We start from the raw sequence: 18,628 nt of genomic DNA, 5'->3' as shown, positions 1-18,628 counted from the left end.
AATAAGGATAGGGTATCCTTTCGTACTAACCCATCTTTTCTCTCTAAGGTAGCTTCAGAATCCAGTGTTAATCAGGTGATTAATCTCCTGGTCTTTTCCCCAAATTTTCAAAAAAAGGGAGAATATAAATTGCACTTTTTGGATGTGCACATTCAGTTACGTTTTTACCTGCACAGGACTAAATCCTTTCGCAAGTGTGACCAGCTCTTCATTTCTTACCCTAAATCCCTTTTGGGGAAACCATTATCTAAGGTCACCATTGCCTGTTGGATTTCCCAGTGTATTATTCTGGTATATTCTGTTATGGGTTTATCTCTGCCAGGTCATGTGAAGGCACATTCCACCAGATCTATGGTTACTTCAGCGGCCTTTTGGTCTAGAGTTTTGTTAGATATCTGCTCTGCGGCCACTTGGGCTTCATCTCATACCTTCATTTCGCATTATAAGTTGGACATCATATCCACGAATAGGGCATCCTTTGGCTCTGCCATGCTCCACAATATCCTTCCATGAGGGCCTCCCAGGTGTTTAGTAGCTGGGGACTCTATCCCACAGGTTGAAGATTAAATGAAGACAACAACTTCGGATAAAGAAATTATTTACTCACCATAACGTTCCATCTGACTTCATTTGTCTTCAGCCGTCCGTCCCCCCCTTACCCCTTGCCTTGCACAGGCTGTGTGGTGGTCTGACCAGGTAGAGGATGTGGTCACCTCCTGCATACCTTTTACTCTCCCTCTTTTTTTGCATATGCAGATATTTAGTATGGGACAAGGTGTTGGGTCGGGTGTGGACGCTAGTTGGGCATCAAACTCTATCTGAAGGGAGGAAGGAGACTGGGCATTATGGGTAGGGGAGGAGCTTTGAACTCTGATCAGATACTAGATTTGCAGCAGAGTCTGATCCGGAGACCCACAGGTTTAAGACAAATGAACAACAACTCAGATGGAACGTTATGGTGAGTACATACCTTCTTTTTGTACGGCTTGGGTATTCTGCTTGAATTTGCTGTATATCGTTTGCCAAAGAGTCAAAAGATGGTACTTATGGTGTAGCCGGAGATCTTACAGCATTAAAGACAGCCTGTAGTAGCCAAAAAAAATGTAAACGCTGGTAGTCTAAAATGATATAGAGGTTTGTTTTCTGATTATTTTTTCCTTTCTTTTCAGTGCAGGGTGGTAGTTGGAAAGTGTTTCATGAATAATCCAGCAATAACCAGTAAATGTCAGCTGTCATTATGAATACTATGCAAGATGGATTTGCAGCAGAAATATAACAGCATATACGTGCACTGGAGACTTGTGCCAACATTGTTTAATAATTTACTTTGGACAGCAGAAATATCGACTACGGAAATGGCGTGTTTTTAGACAGTGAGATTTTCTCTCTTCCTGCCTCTTAATCAAGATTTTTGAAAATGCAGAAAGCCAGTGCAATAACGTTGCTATTTGTATTTTGTGGACTCTTTGAAAATGCAGAAACATCTTTTCAGAGTTGCATCCCCAGAAAAACAGTGGCGTTTCAAAGTATGTGCTGTTACATTACTGTATTGTAATAAGTGGGGTAGATGTGTCTGTTGTTTGGAAAAACTCTACTGCACAAGGCTGAGTTAATGGGAGAGTGCATCAGCCACTGTCTTCTGAATTATTTAAAACACTCAACATTTTAAGCTACTGAAAAGATTTATAATTGTATTCCACCAAGAATATACTAGTTTTATAGTTTCACTTCAAAATATACATCACATTTACTTTTGTGTTTTAAATTTATCTTATTACACACTATTTAGTCCATATTCAGTTGAAATAGAGGAACTGGGGTTACAGTAAAACAGTAATTTCAAACATTACCATGTTTTATCTAGTAAGCATACTCTGTCACCATAGATTGTAAGAGAATGCAATATTACTGATCGTGGAAAGCACACTGTTTTAAAAAATGACTAATCTGTTATTTTAAAATGGTAGTTACTTATGTTTCACTTGAACTTTATTGCTTTTAATAAGACAAAAAAAAATCAGTGCGTTTGTCTAGTGCTCTGATCTATGTTTTCTGTGAAGAAGTAGCATGTTCAGGCTTGACTTATTACCAGGCTTGGTGGAAAATACTGTAGCACAGAACTTTCAGACTAACATGAGACCTTTGTTAGTTGTTAATAATTAACTGATGTTAGATGCAGTGTTTGTAGTAAATATATGATTTCTTTCCCACTGGGTAAAGGAAATGTTTAAAAATTAGTGTCCCATACACCTCAGAAATGGACACTGTTTGAACCTAAAACGTTGAGACTGAGTTCATGACCTGCCATAAAATGTAAGCCTTATAGCAAGTGTAGTGACATAAATGGATAAATCCCCAAGTACAACTGAGGCATCTGAAGTGCTGGCAAGGAGAAGGGTAGGCATACCTCTCCTGTTGGGGAGGGGGTGCACTGAGATGTACCTCACTGTTGATCCTTACTGGGGACTTGGAACATGCAAGGGACATTGTCCTTAGGGCAGTGGAGCAATGGCTGAATCATCATGGAGGTGAGACAGTACCTCATTCTGCATTGTGTATCTGGCCCTGGATGTTGTGAATTTGTACAGGGGAGGGGGAAGGTAGGACATAGAGGAAAAAAAAAACTCACTCCTCAGCAGCAGTATGGCACTGCCGAAGGTGCCTCGGTCTCCTCACCAGCCCCGAGTATAGGTCGGAGTTAGTCTGAGAGAGGAAAGAGAGCTTGATAAACCCAGTGAACAAGGTGAAACCCTGGGAATACCTGATGGTGGGCTGCAAGGAACCAAAGACAGGGAGGAAAAAGATGGAAGCCTTCCTTGCACAATACATTACAATCAGTGTCCATTTTGGGAGTAAAGATGTCCTTTGTTTTCCCAGATGAATACAGAATTGACCATAACTGGCATGTCTGATGCTGAATGATCAGACTGGGAAGTATGCTGCCACTTGCTTGTCAGTCATTTTATAAGTAACCTTGCATCTTTTTGCATACATCATGGATCTGCGTCTGTCCTTTCTGTCCTAGATAACCTTTCTGTGGACTAATTACATTTGATCAAGTAAATCCAATTCTCAGGGAAAAAAAAACTTCTCCCCTGAAACTTCTAATCTGATGTTGCCTCTTCCATCTGTTTATCAATGGCTGGGTCTTTGGAGCTGAATCTGATCTGACTTCGGCCTCTTTCAAGCTTTAGATCTAGGGCTCAGGCTCTTCCTCTTACACATAATCCCCGTGTAACAAGCAAGTTACCTCAGATCTTGTCTGCCACCAAACAGTATCAATGTCGTCCTTGGTTCTCAGGCATTTTTTTTTTCTGGGAATTAAGTGAAACTGTTGTTATTGACTTTCTTTTTGTTCGGGAGTTCCGTCGTCTTTATTCTTATAAAGTTATACTTGGCTGTTAGCCTTGTTCACGTGTTCCCATCCCTTATACAACCATTGGCACCTTTTTCCTCATTCTGTATCTGTCTTTCTCAGCAGTAGGTTTTTTTCCTTGTCACATGCACGCGGGAGTGTTATTTTGCTGTTCAGCTGTACTTTTCTGTTGTAGGAATGTTCAAAATACCGTTGGGCCACAAATGCTCATCAGAAATGCGTCTGTATTGTTTGGGAGCTGCACACCTGGATGTGCAGTGTAGCATTTCCAAAGCCTTTGGTCACAAGGCAGTAGATCAACATAAACTAGTTTTAAAAGGGCTTCTGTGTAGAAGGTACCTCTTCTCACTTTTGAGCTTTCTACTGCATCTCCATTTTCCAAGAAGCCAGCTGTCTATGCTATGAGTGAAAATGTAGAGAGAAAAGGAAAGCGAAAAAGGCAAACTTAAAGTTTTGAAGAAAGTCAGTCTCTGGAGCATTCTTTTCGCTTTGCTCCAGCTCCTAAGGTAGCAAAACCTTTAGGCTTGGTTCAGGTGTTGGAACTGATCCTCATCAGATCTGGTACTACACCAGTCCTATAGCCTTGATTCCTCCTGGGGACGATATCCCCCCGGTTAGGATCACCAATCCTTCAGGAGAGATCCTTTCACTGCATCTCAAGGCTTTTCTCCTGTGCTCCCTTCCTCCACTCATTTAGGTCCTTTTAGGAGTCTTTCTGAGGCTGATGTGGACAGGATGGTGAGGAAATTCCTCAGGACCCAAATCCAGTTGGAGGTACACCTGGCTCTGGCCCCTGCTTGGTTCCAGGGGGACTAATTTCTTTACCTCACCAAGTTCTAACTCTTTATCTGATCCACCCTGCTGTATCAGCACAGTCAGATCCAAGTTTCCCCTGGAGTGTGTCTTCATCAGAACCAAAGACATGTGGTGTTCCTTGACATTCCAGAGCCTTCTGAATGTCAGAGCCATGCGGTCAATGTCAGGTCCAGGAAGTTCGTTCCACACCAAAACCGTTGGATCTGTCCCTCTCCTTTAGCATTGGACAGCTCAGCTGTGGCATCCATTTTGGAGCGGAACCAATTGGTTTCTCTGAAAGAGCCTTCCTTAAGGGCCTTGACTCTTAAGTGAATCTCTCTGGATCTGTCTCTGACTCTGCCTTTAAGGCTTTCAAAAGAGTTTTCTCTCATTCCAGAGAGCGGACTTCCCTTTTTGAGCTCAAATCCCACCCCTCCCTTACAGGATTTCCCAGGATCCTAAGACTACTCATCTTATCCCATTGGGATAGCCAGCATCCAAAAGCTTTGAGCCTCCTCTTGCTGAGGAACTCCTGTCAGCTTCTGAGTCCTGTCCGGAACATTCTAGTGAAGAGGTGGATCAGAAGCAGAGGTGTAAAATGGGATGCATTGATTCCTTTCAGGAATTATTCACAGAAGATGTTGACTTCGATAAAGGGGAAGGCTTCACTAGATCCCCTCTTGATGTCACATTCCAAGGAATTTTGAAACTCTTCAGACAGAAAGGAGGTGGTCCAGTGATATACCTTCCCAAGAAGAGTCAACATTCTTTGAGACTTTTGGAGCTGGCTCGTCTATTTATTGGGTAGCTCCTACCGCAGACAAAGATGGAAGACCTCATCTCCAAATCGGCATGGAATGAACCAGATGTAGCGGAGCCAATTCCTTGTAAGCCTGACAAATTTTTTAGTGTTGCCCAAAGATTATCCCCACTGGAGTAAGGGCCCTTATGTGGTTTCCATGGTAGTGTTGGTGGCAGCTACCAAAAAGGAACTGGCAGAAGAGTTCAGTCCTTGGAATTTGTCAAAGCCCTCATGGATTTTGAGCTTTAAAATGCAAAGATGCCTCAAATTAAGGTTTCAGCTTTTCACAGATGAGCATTAGACTGATCCTCCATATCTTAGGCTTCATATTGACAGTGACTACCCTGGTCCCACTGGCCAGATGAGAGTTCTACAGTGGACTTTCAGACCAGTGGACTATCGGACAACATCCCATGTCCTTTCAAGTGTCACTAATGGAGCTGTACAGGTCATGGTCCCTTACAGAGGCCAGTCTTTCCATCAACATTTTGGAAATGAGTAGTCCTTGTATAATTACAAGCATTCCAGGACACACTCCCCTCGGGTGTGATATCTATCCAGACAAACAACATATCAGTGGTTTGGTACATCAACAAATGGGGAGGAACCCAATCTAACTGCTTATGTCAAAAGGCCTTGAGATTATGGTGATGGGTGATGCCTTTCTACCACTTTCTGATAGTAATGCATATTCTGGGGAAGTCCATTGTTCTAGCAGACAGGTTGAACAGATCTATCCTCCTTCACATGTGGTCCCTCAATCCAATAATAGAGAAGCATATTCAACCTTTTGGGCTGACCTTGCTCTGACCTTTGTGCATCTCCCCACAACACCAAGTGCATTAAGCACTTTGCTCTGATCCCCTGAGATGGAGGTCACTGAGGGACACACTGGTCCACAATTGACCCTCCAGCCACCTTTACACCTTTTCTTACCCCCCTCTAATATCCAAATTCTTACAGAATGCTGTGGTGAGGTAGGTCACAGTCATCCTCGTAGACCCTTACTAGCCTCAACAGGTGTGGTTTCCCTTCCACTGTCCTCTTCTAGTACACCCTCCCTGGGTACTGGATCTGGCACCAGATCTTCTGTTTCATCCATCAGGGACACCTTACCTGAACATTCAGTCTCTCAAACTAACTGCATGGTTTTTCCAGTTCCAATAATGGTTATGCAGTCCAGGTTTTCTCCCTCTGTCATTTGTATTTTAACGTCATCTTAGAGACCTTCCACTAGGAAGATCTACAAAAGTAAATGGAGAAGATTTTCCAACTGGGCCTCCAACAAAAATTTAGATCCCTTTTCAGTTTGTCTCCCAGCTATTCTAGAGATCCTAGCATTTCTTTTTCCAGATGGGGCCAGCTATAGTACAACTTGCAGCTATTTCTTTTCGTGTTGGAGAAGCCCGCATTCCTTTTACTTTCCTCAGACTTTCCAAAGTCTTTCTCAGAAGTACTTCTCTTATCCACCCACCACTCAGGGAGACGTCAGGATATTACTATTCTGTTGCTTGCTTTGACTGGCCCTACCCCCTTTGAACCTGTAGCCAAAGTTGATTTGAAGTTTTTATCATGGAAAAGTCTTGTGTGATATTGTCAGTCTTCACTTTATCCTTGACTGTGGGTTCAGTTCCAAATTTCTGAACCGACACTGCCATTTTTCCAGCTCGTGCCTTCCAAAAGCTTTTCCCATAATGCTCCTCTCAGAATTATTAGGATTTTGTTTGTTGCTTTTCAGTGCTAGATGTGTATTGTTTTTGTCGGCTCAAGCGAACGTTTTCATCTAAAACTGTAAGTTTCTTTTACTAAAACATTTATCTCTTGCCTTCCTTTCACTTAACCTGCTCCTCTAGGCTATTTATTTAACACTGTTTTAGTGTTTTTTTCTCACCATCGTTGGTAAACCTTTGCTTTCACTTTTTCTTCCCCCATCTACCTTAACTGTACTGCTTTTGCTACCAATGTTGGTGCTCTTCCCCCCCCTCCCCCCCAGGATACCACTATGGTATCCCTTCAGTACAATTGCTGGTACATTTTTCCTTCTGCCTAACTAGTTCAAAAGAAAAACTTAGTTCCTTAGTTTTATTTTACTACTTTCTTTGTGCATGTCTGTATGTGTGTTACCTTTTTGGTATGGCAGAGTAGCTTAGACTTCTAGCTTCAAAAGATACCATAAGTGTGATAGGAAATTACCCAGTTCTGATGGACACATACTGTGCCTACTGCTCGGGCCCAGTGCAAGTCCTACTGATGTCACAGACCAGGTTGAGGTCATGTGTGCAGTTTACTCGAGAGGAGCTTGACTTGCAGATATGCAGCAGTCCCGTTAAGGTGGGGTCTGAGATTGCTTTGTATGCCAGACCGAGGTCACCTCTGAGGAAGTCTGTATGAGACTGAGTAGAGGGACAGGGCTTTTTAGTTTCTGTGTAGATTACATGTTTGAGGCCCTGGATTCTCCTGGTGAGGAACCTATGTGGTCTCCAAGGGCTGCATGTGCTTTGTGAGGTTCATGCCAAAAGGAGCATTGTACTCAATAATGGGTCTTATAAGGGAAGAATACAGGGATGTTATGACCTCCTTGTTCCTGGATGAGATACCCTTACTAATGAGGTGGGCCATGTAGAAAGCTTTCTGCACAACAGAGACAATATGGTGGTCAAGTCAGTTTATCAACCTGGGTGCCCAAGTCCTTCACGACTGATTGCATGCTTAGGACCTTGTTGTTAATGTGATAATTTGTGGGGACGTCACTCTCCCCAAAGGGGATGATGCATTTTTTTGACATACAGTTCGAGACCATATTTCTGGCACCAGTCATTTGTTTGGGTGGGACCCTTTGGAGGATGTCCACATCACTAGGGTAACTGATGACTGCACCCAGCTTGCAGTCATCTGCAAACTTTGTCAGCCATAGCTCACTGGTTTTGACCTGCACCTCAGAAAAGTATATCACAAACAACAGAGGCCCCAAGATCAATCCCTGGGGTACACTGCTTGTTATGGGCCTACTGCTTAAGGTGGCTTCACCTATTTTGACTAGGTGGGCTCTGTCATTGAGCCAGTTTGCTATCCATCTGGTAACATACAGATTGATGCCTAGTTGAGAGTTTATTATGTGGGATCAAATGTTTGGAGGTTGCCAATGTCCTTGTTAATGAGGTCCATGATGATCCTTTCCATAGCCTTGCAAATCAGGCTGATGGGTCTGTAATTTCCTTTATCGGTGGACGCTACACATTTGGGCAAAGGGACTCGGCTGGGATGAAGCCAGTATTCAGGCTTTGGTTGAATAGGTTGCCTAATGGTGCTGCAACTTCCTGCCTGAGTTCATGTAGGATGCAGCCTGGGATGTTATCGGGTCCCATGTAGGCTGTATTTTTTGCCTTTGAGAGGGCAATGATGACTTGCTCCCTAGAGATAAGGGGGAATGTCCTAATTTACTAATGGGGGGGACAGAGGGGTGAAGTTTTCACTGAACCTGTCTGTCAGCAGGTTGGCTATATCTACAGTGTGTGTATATGGTGTCCTTGACCACCAGTTTTGAGTGCTTCCTTTGAGATTGTGGACATATGTGAAGAAGGCCTTCTCATCGTCTTAAGTAGATGTGGCCAGTTTGGACTCTAAGTTTGCTTTGGAGGATTTCACTAGTGCTCTTATTTGATTGCTCAGGCTAAGGAGAGATTGCTTCCAGTTAGGCACCTGCTCCTGAACAGCAATTATTTCCTTTTATTATACAATTTATTTATTGCAAATGTCGACCAGACAGGTTTACTTTTCCTTGAGGAGGAGGATTTTTTTTCCTGTCTGGTATTCCTGATTCCATGCAGCTATATAACTGCTTATATAGCACTTTTGGTGTAGGTTTGGACGTATGTGCTTGTTCCTATGGAGGAGGAAGGGGCTGTGAAGCTGTTTATACCTTCCCGCTGTAGAAGTTTTTTTGTTTGCCCTAGCTGGAGGGGGGGGGGTGACTTTGAAAGTGACCACTTTGTGGTTGGATCTTACCAGGGTGGATGACACTGTAAGGATGCTGTAGTGGTTACTCATGTTTGTTAATACCAAGTCCAAGATATCACCTCTTGTGGGGGTGTTGACCAGCTGGTCCAAGGCATTTGTACTGAAGAAATTGAGGAATCTATGGCATTTGTTTTGCCATAAGTAGTTTTTCCAATCTGTGATTGGATAGTTAGTCACCCAGGATCAGGGTAAAGGGTTGAGTCTTGATAGATTTTAAGAGGTCCAAATAGGTGGCATGGGCATCTTGAGTCAAAGTTGGGGGCCTATAGGTAGCTGTGATTTGAATAGGGGTCTTGTCAACAGTTAACTACACTTGGAGTGTTTCCTGTGTGTCAGTGTTTGACCAGCCTGGAGGTATGTATGCCTTCAATAATATTGCAACTCCACCTCCTTTTGCTTTGCTGCTTACGGTTTGGGGTCTGAATGTGTGATAGGATGAGTAATCTGGTATGGCTAGTGTGCTTTCCGCAGCTTTGAACCAGGTTTCTGTGACTGCATGAATGTCTCCATCTTCCAGGGTTAAGAATTCCTACAATAAGTGCAGTATCATGTTTAGACTCCTAGTGTTTAGCAGCATGACCTTTAATTTGCTTTTTGATGACATTTTCATGTTGGTGGTTTTGACCTCATGGCATTGCCTTAAAAAGGCACTATTGGGGAGGCAACAGTCTTTGCCAGAAGCCCAAGGGAGACGGATGCAAGCCATTTATGGCAAAGCATTGTGGTCTGTTGATCGTGTCTTCCCAGTCTGTCGGGTATTGGATCCCCTTGGAATGACACCAGAAACTAAGTTAGACAATCATTTTCTGTTTGTATTAAGGCGTCATTCTGGGTGATGGTGGAATGCTGCTTAAGGCTAGCAACATACCTGCTTGGGAGACGCACATTCAGAGAGCTCGATCATGTCTCTTCATATACTCCAGCGAGGTACGTCTCAAGTCATTCACGCCAACGTGGACTATGACAGAGTCATAACAGTATCTGTTGAGAGACTTGAGTGCATGGGTGATATGGCGGATTCTGGCACCTGACAAACAACTAACCGTGAATTTCTCCATATCCAGCTTGGTGAGGGGCACATCTGTGCATCTCTCAATGGAATCTCCTATGAATAATATGTTGAGTTTATGTTTAGGCCTTAGATGGCTGTAAGACGCAGGTTTGTGGACTGTGTGTGGTGTAGTGGGCAGTGGAGTTTGTGTGTCTTTTTGCCTTGGAGGTCTCTTGTTTGGGTATGTTTTTGTTGAGGAACTCTGCATATGTAGGTGTGTGTTGTGTAGGTGGTGGTTGTGTTGACAGCCTTCTCAGTGCCAGATAGACTGGCTTGCGAGGGAGAGAGCTTAGATTCTAGGTTCTTAAAGTAATTGCATCTCTCATAAATTGTTTTCCTAGGTGGGAGTAGTAGAGAGTTGTCCGTGTGCATGAGGCAGTTGCTACACTGTCTCAGGATGCCCATATCAACAAGACTGGCAGGAGAAACCATAGGAAATTGTCCATCCATATTTGTCAGAATCTGAGGGAGAGAGGCCAGAGAGAGCTAAGAGGGTAAAGGGTGGAAGGTCTAAGAGGAGTAATACTTGGTACAAGTGCTACTAAGGGAACTTTTTGTAGTTGGAATACCTCGCAATGAGTTAAAAACAGTGCAGCCGCAGTATGTGACGTGCAAACAAGCCTAAATGCGGGGTTTAAATACCACAAAAAATAGATTTTTGTAACGCAGAAATCTAGCCAGTCCTGCTAGTCCCAGCTTTCTTGATCATCTTGTGCCAGACAAGGTCCAGGCAGTCTTGCTACTCTCACTAGCAGAGTAGATATGCTCCTACCGACATAAGATGGCTGCCAGAAACATAGAAGGCATTCCTAGGATGGCTGCCAGAAACACAGAAGGTAAAAACAGAGCTCTGGATGCAGGAAATCTTGTATCCAGACTGCTCTTGCTACTCAATTTAAGTGCAAGAAGCCAATAAAATCATTTGTTCAATTACATGGAATAATAAGTGCAGTCCTTGTTTAAAGACATATACAAAAGCATATCTATAATCATTTTAAAAATGGTGGTCTAGGCAGTAAACATTCAGAAATATAAACATATTGCATATAAATGTGAATAATTTAAAAAATAATAGAAAAGTAATAACAGTAGTCATCTGGGCAGTCCCCTAGCCTGTAAAACTGGCTTTATAGAAACTTTATCATTAATACCTCTGCCCATGTTAGCTCTCATCCTTGTAATCCATTCTAACTCTGCTCTCTTTTATTTCTGATGTCTACCCCTCTTTCATTCTTCGATGGTATTTCCATCACCATGAACTTGAATGTGTGTGTAATGATCATGTATAACTCCATGTTTGGCTAAAGCATTAGATTCAGCACCCCTGGATATATCATACAGATGTTCTTTCATGCGTTCTTTTAACGTACAATTTGTTTTCCCTGTGTAGCTTGACTAGCATCTACTACAGTAAGCCAGATAGACAAGATCAATTGTATTGCAGTCCGCTGCTAACTTGAATTCCCATACTTTAACAGTGTCTGGGTGAGTGAACTTACTACTGGTGTCTAAATGTCCACAGTAATTACATTTTTTACGTGGGAAAGTATCCTTCCTGCCACTATCATTCCTATTTATAAAAGCCTCCCTTGGCCCACATAGTAGCCTTTTCAGATTTCTTATTTCTGTATGTATAGCTAGGTCTATCTCCTACTATATCCCTCACTTTGATGGCAAACAAACTCAGCAACCAGCTACCAACACCTAAATGAATGAAATTGCAAGCTGGAAACCACATCAGGATGCACAATAAATGAATACCGAAGTAGCCGTTAAAAATGTTCTTTAATAGACCGTCAATAGTAGTATAAAATAGACGTTTAGCGCTTTCATCCACACTATGGTGGACTTCATCAGAATGTCTTAACAAAGAATTCTACCAGTTATTTAAAAACTTTTGGCCCTTTTTAAATTTTAAAGTGGTATTACAATAAAAAAAATTCCAGGGTCCTTTCCGTGCTGCCCATGGTGATGATACTCCCAGAGGCAGAGGGGATAATTCCGGAAGACGCCCCTATGGAGGCAGTGGGGGTCCTCGTAATCAAGGCTCCAGAGACTCTTTCTCTGGACAGTCTTATCAGCGCTCCTGAGGGGCGGCCCGATTTCTTACCTCTGGAAGCAGTCGGGGGTAGTTTCTGTCTGCACCAAGCTGCCCGGCAATCTATCACCACCGATTGTTGGGTGCAGAACATTATTACCAGAGGTTACACCATCCCTCTTTCTTGTCAGCCGAAATTTCCAAGAAAACTTCCTGACGTTCCACCCAGTCAAAGGGAAGAAGCCGCTTCAGAGATTTTAAAGCTGTCTCAGTCATCCAACCAGTCCCACCAGACCAGCGCGGATGCAGATTTTACTCCAGATTCTTTTTGGTGCCAAAAAAGACACGGGACTGGAGACCCATTTTGGATTTCAGCAGTTTAAACAAGTCTGTCACCCAAACCAAATTCCGGATGGTCATGGTTCAGTCCATCCTTCCCATTTTAAGAGGAGGCTGTTGGATGTGCTCTGAAGATCTCCGGGATGTGCATTACTAGAAAATGATGGACAAAAGCTCCAGGAGCCTGCTTCGCTTCTGGCTAGGAGCCAGTCGTTACCAATTCCATGCCCTGCTGTTTGGTCTCTCTACAGCCCCCAGAGTGTTCGTGAAATGCATGGCCGTGGTAACTGCTCACTTAAGACAAAAAGGATTCCGGGTGTTTCCATATCTATAGATGACTGGCTCCTTATCACCCCCACCGAGCATCTTCTGATAACAGTGCTGCACTATACTTTCTCAGGCATAATTGTTGAGGATAGCGATACTTTGTGAGAAATCAAACCTTATCTGTACACAACGAATAGAGTTCTTTGGAGCAGTGTTCAGTACTCAGTCTTGTCAGGTATCGCTCCCAAGTCACAGACTCCATCGACTAAGGTTTCAACTCTGGGTGATTCTATCTCAAACAATAGTCTCTGCAAGGGAAGTTCTTTAGGCCCTAGTTTCTGTGGCTGCGTCAATTCCAGTAATACCTCTAGGAAAGCTACATATGTGGATTCTGCAATGCCTCCTTCTGTCAGTGGTTCCCGAACTGTCATCCCCTCGATTACCAGATGAGAATAATAAGCTTCTGCAAACAGGACCTGCTTTGGTGGATGAGGCCAGATGTAGATCTTTGGAGTCGCCCATTTCAACCCCCTCAGCCCACAGCATTTGTGACCATGGATGCTTCCCTGATTGAGTGGGGGGGAGCCATTTCCAGGGAAAGACTGTCCAAGGCACATGGTCCACCTCAGAGGCCCACCTGCATATCTCTGTTCTGGAACTGAGAGCCGTGATGTTAGTGTTGCAGGCATTCCATTCGACTCTCCCTTCCGGGACATTTGCAATTCAATCAGACAATATGTCAGTGGTCTGGTGCATCAACAACCAAGCCCTACCCCCTATGTTGAGAAGCCATGAGAATTTGGCAGTGGAAGATTTCCAACCTCTTTCTGATGGCAACGCATATCCCGGGGAGCTCAAAGGTGATTGTGGACAAACTGAGCAGATGCATCCTCATGTCCCACGAGTGCTCCCTCAACCCCGAGGTGGCGTCTGTAATCTTCAGCCACTGGGGCCAGGCTTGCTGCAATCTTTGTGCTTCCCCATCAAACACCAAGTGCAGTAGCTATTTCGCCCTACTTCCCCCAGAGGGGGAGTCACTGAGGGACGCTCTGATCCACGATTGGCCCACGGGACTTCTTTACGCTTCTCCTCCCATCCCTCCGATCCCACAATGTCTAAAGAAAGCTCTTCGGTTGAGATGCAAGGTGATCCTCATAGCTCCATTCTGGCCTCGACAAGTTTGGTTCCCCTTCCTTCGGCCTCACCTAATAATACCCACCGTGGATTCTGGACCCTCTACCAGATCTCATTACTCACCCCCAAGGGTTGATTCTCCTAAATCTGTCCAGTCTCAAGCTGGCAGCTTGGTTTCCCCACTTCCATTAGTCACCAGGCAAGCTAGTCTCCCCTCGCCTGTTCGAGACATTATTCTGGCCTCTCACAAACCATCCACGAGAAGACTATATTAGGATAAATGGAAAAGGTTCTCCATCTGGTCCAAGGATAACATGCTGGACCCATATTCGGCTCTATTTACTGCAGTACTTCAATGCTTGGCTATGTTTTTTGATAAAGGAGCCTGCCTCTGCGGTATGAGTGCATCTAGCTGCAGTTTCCACAATGGTATAGATGGCACCCCTCTTATCTCTCTACATCTTTGCAAGGCTTTCCTCAAGGGGACCTCTCATCTTGGGCCTCCTGTCAGCCCGTGGAACCTCACTTTAGTCCTTCAGTCTTTGACTCAAAAACCCTTTGAGCCTGCTGCTAAGTGTGACCTAAAGTTTTTGTCTTGGAAATCTTTGTTCCTGGTAGCCATTACCTCTGCCAGAAGAGTCTCTGAGCTGCAGGCATTGTGTATCAAGAGGCCCTATCTGGTCTTTCATAAAGACAGTGTGTCACTTCGGACGAACCCATCCTTTCTTCCCAAAGTTGTTTTTGAATTCTCTATTAACCTGACTATTAATCTACCAGGTTTTTTTTTCGAATTTTACCAATAGAGAGTATTGCCTTCACTCCTTAGACGTACATAGACAATTGAGATTTTACCTAGACAGGGCCAAACCGATCTGTAAATCTGAACGTTTTTTCATTTCCGGTTTTGGACCCTAAATGGGAGAGGCTGTTTTCAAGGTTACATTATCAAGATGGCTAAGGGACTGCAAACATATCATCTATTTCCTCCATAATGAACCCATGCTAAAAGTTAAAGCTCACTCCACTAGATCTATGGCAACATCTGTAGCATTCCATTCCAGGGCTTCCATGGATGACATCTGCGCAGCAGTTACTTGGGCTAAGCGTCACACCTTTATCGATCATTACAAATTGGACCTGGTCTCCAGATGGAGAGCTGCCTTTGGCTCAGTGGTACTCAGGAATGTTCTTCCATAAGGGCCACCCATGGACCTCAAGGTAGCTTGGGATTCTTTTCCATCAATGATGAATGGAAGGAAGATGAACAACATCAGATAATGAAGTTATGTCTTACCATAACGTTTCATCTGTGTTGTTCATCTTCTTTCATTCATCACTTCCCACCTTCCTTCCCCCCCTCCAAAGGCTCCTGGGGGATGCTTTGCTCTAAGTGGTGCCCTAAGGTACTTGCACAGAAGTGGCCTCTGCTTTACTTCTTTTTCTTAGCCAGCTTGATCTGAGGTAACAGGAAGAAGGGCATTCTGGGTAGAGACTTAGCTTGGGAGTTTTTTTGGCTGACGCGAACTTGGTAATAGGCCGACTCAGTTCCGAGGGCTCAGAACTGAATCCATCAGTGATGAATGAAAGATGAACAACATAGATGGAACGTTATGGTAAGACGTACCTTCTTTTTTGGTGTCCTTGAGAATATATGTATTCTTACCCAAAACTGTTTTAAGAAGCTTTTCAGCAGAAATACTCAATGGCTCGGTACACCACCCTTTGCCGGTCACAGTTGGTCTCATAGGGGGTAGTGTAGGATGTTTATGAAACTTTGGTAGTCCTTGTATGATTGGTATTACATGTTCATTAACAACTAAATATCTAAAGAGCTCAACACCTATAATTTTACATTGCAAACATTCATACAAACTGTTATATCCATTCATAGTACATTGTTTCACCGTCAAAAAATCAACTTTGTCAAACACTTTAGGGTCATTCAGCATCAAGTTCATGGTGTCTTTATAGTAGCAGTAGTCCATAATTACCAAGGGGGCCTCCCTTGTCAGCTGGTCTTATAAATCTTGAATTGTCTGTCTGTAAAACTGACCAGGCTTGCCTTTCAGAAAAGTTGAAGTTTGAAAATTTAGCTCCCCTATTACAGTTATCATACAAGTTATACATCTCTTTGGTACAAAGTTTCTCAAATGCCTCAATTACTGCATTGTTTTTAGGTGTGGAAGTACTGCTTTTACAGAACACATTGATGTTACCATCCCCTTTACTTACATTCCCAAACTGTATTTTAAGCATTAAATTGCGTGTAAAAGTTTTTAGTTCAATGATGTCAGTTAATTTCATTTAGTTAGCTGGTATAAAAGTCATACCTTTTTCAAGGACACTCTTCAGGTGGAGTGTCCTAGACGAAATGTTCCATATTAGCAATTTCTTGCTTGCATCCACATCTTTTTTATAGTGATGGTGTTGTCGTCCTTGAGTGAAGCTTTCCTTTTCAGGCATCCCCTGCTGTTGGACTGCTCCCCGAAAATGTGTGTTGTGAACTGGAAATTGTAATGGCAACACTCAGATCTGCTCTGAGTTACAACACAATGGCACTAAATATGTAGAACCAACTGATATTGCCAACATCCTGGCAGATAGGTTCAGTGCTAACTTTACACCTCCTTCACCTCCTAAAGGGCCCATCTCTATACCGGAAGAATGCAAAGTTCCTGTAATCATGGCTGCACAGGTAAAAGCCACACACTCCAAAGCCAAGAACATAGCATCCATGGGACCTGACAACATCCCAGGCTGTGTTCTACATGAACTACAGAATGAACTGGCACCCCACCTAAGCACCATGTTCAATTATAGCCTCACCTTAGGCTTTGTGCCCACCGAATGGTGCACAGCAACGGTTATTCCACTCCACAATGGGAGAGCCACCATGGACCCTGGGAACTACCGCCCAATTTGCCTAACGAGCCTGGTCTGGAAGGCCATGGAACGTATCATTATAGAACTTATAAACAAAGACATTGGCAATCTCCAAACTCTGGACCTCACCCAGTTTGGGTTTGTAAAAGGTAGGTCATGTCTTCTAAACCTGATTGACTTCTTTGAAGCAGTCACCAAAGCTGTAGACGAGGGCAAGGTGGTTCACGCAGCCTATCTAGATCTCGCCAAGGCTTTTGACACCATCCCCCAATCTGGAATTATAGATAAACTCACTAAACTAGGTATAAATCCCAATGTCACAAGATGGGTTGCCAACTGGCTCATTGACAGAACCCACACTGTGAATGTGCCAGACTCCAAATCCGACTTCAGACCAGTGACAAGTGGAGTACCACAGGGTTCAGTCCTAGATCCTCTTTTGTTTGGTATCTACTTTTCTGAAGTACAGGCTAATGAAGTTCATAGATGACTGCAAACTAGGAGTCATAATTTAAACTCCTAACGATGTGGACATCCTACAAAAGGGCCTCACAGATGCCTGGTGTCAAAGCCATGGCCTCAAGCTCAATGCCAAAAAGTGCATTGTCATCCCCTTTGGTAAAAACTCTGTACCCTTGAGCTACCACATAGGTGGTAGTGTACTTAACACCGAAAGTGTGATAAGAGACCTGGGGACACAGGTGTACAGTAGTCACTCCTTTGATAATCGCATCGCCACAGTAGTCAGGAAATCCTTCTACGTGGCACACCTCATCACAAAAGGTTTCTCATCCAGGAAAAAAGAGGTCATTGTTCCCCCTCTACTCGTCACTCATTAGACCCATTGTAGAGTACAACGCCCCTTTTGGTATGTACCTCACAAGACGGCTACAAGAACTGGAATGGCCGCAGAAATACCTCACAGAGAGGAATACCGGCCTCAAATAGATTCCCTACGCAGACCATCTAAAAAAAACTCCAGCTTTACTCCTTTGCATATCCCCTACTCAGAGGCAATCTCTGCCTAACATGCAAAGCTATGTTAAACCCAGAGCTGTTGGACAAGCTCCACTTAAAGAATCCCAATCCCTCTGAGCTACACGCTCTACGGACTTAAACCTTGTCACCACAATAAACAGAACATGCTGGATGGATAGATTCCTGTCCCAGAGCCTTCCCATACTCTGGAACAAACTACCTATCTATATCAAACAAAGCTCCTCATTAGCACTCTTCAAGAAAAATCTTGATGATTGGATGGCAAATAGGAAATTCACCCCGGGGATCACCTCTGTGGCTTTGCTCGACAGGGGCACAGGAAATAATTTTTCTTGGGTGGCGAAAGCCAGGGTACTTTTTGGCTAGGCTTGTATAGGCCCTAAGGCCGATAGCCTAGCAACCTACCTTTGAACTTGGCTTCCATCCTACTCTAGGATTCAAACACGACACTGAAACAACACTGCTTAATGAAATATCAACTGCATGGTTCCTTTTTTTTTTTTTTTCTTCTTGTGTGCTCCCCCCAGTGAAGGAAGCTGTATGCACCATTACTGCACTGCTGGCTGCGTGTTGTGATGTCATCAGGGGGTGTGGTAGGTGTTTCAGCTTCAGCAGACCCATTAATGTTACTTTCTCTTAAAGGGGCCATGTCTGCCCCATTAGATGCATTTGCTGCTTCTGTTCTTAAATGGGAAGCAAGCATATCAGTGTTGTTCACTGCACTAACTGTATTTAATGCATTTTTGGCCAGGCAAACACTGTGCCTGAAGAGAAATCTTGCAGGTCTCTCTGGATTTTTCTCCCTTTTTTTTTGACCCAAAAGTTGTTGCTCATATAACGTTACAGTTTCTATTAGATCTGTTTTAAAATCCACAGTACTGGGAGGCTCATGTTCACATAGTTCAGTTTGCATTTGAAAAATATTGC

The 18,628-nt window shown here is 43.6% G+C and overlaps 1 protein-coding gene across 5 annotated transcripts in view; it reads left to right on the top strand.

The window, feature by feature from the left end:
- LOC122787298 (semaphorin-4D-like) overlaps window positions 1–18,628 on the top strand; it is a 2,116,148-nt gene that overhangs the window by 246,441 nt on the left and 1,851,079 nt on the right. For 4 of the 5 annotated variants that reach the window (XM_044053928.1, XM_044053925.1, XM_044053926.1 and 1 more), the window contains exon 2: window positions 1,170–1,526. In XM_044053928.1, the coding sequence (XP_043909863.1) occupies window positions 1,473–1,526 (54 nt within the window). In that variant the 5' untranslated portion in view covers window positions 1,170–1,472. The remainder of the gene's footprint in view (window positions 1–1,169; window positions 1,527–18,628) is intronic. The other variant, XM_044053927.1, reaches the window with a different exon arrangement.

Source organism: Protopterus annectens, chromosome 13.part0 (assembly GCF_019279795.1).
Source record: "Protopterus annectens isolate FY-2018-M chromosome 13.part0, PAN1.0, whole genome shotgun sequence".
Classification (NCBI taxonomy): domain Eukaryota; kingdom Metazoa; phylum Chordata; order Ceratodontiformes; family Protopteridae; genus Protopterus; species Protopterus annectens.
The sequence above is the reverse complement of the archived record's forward strand: the minus strand, read 5'-3'. Positions and strand labels throughout refer to the sequence as shown.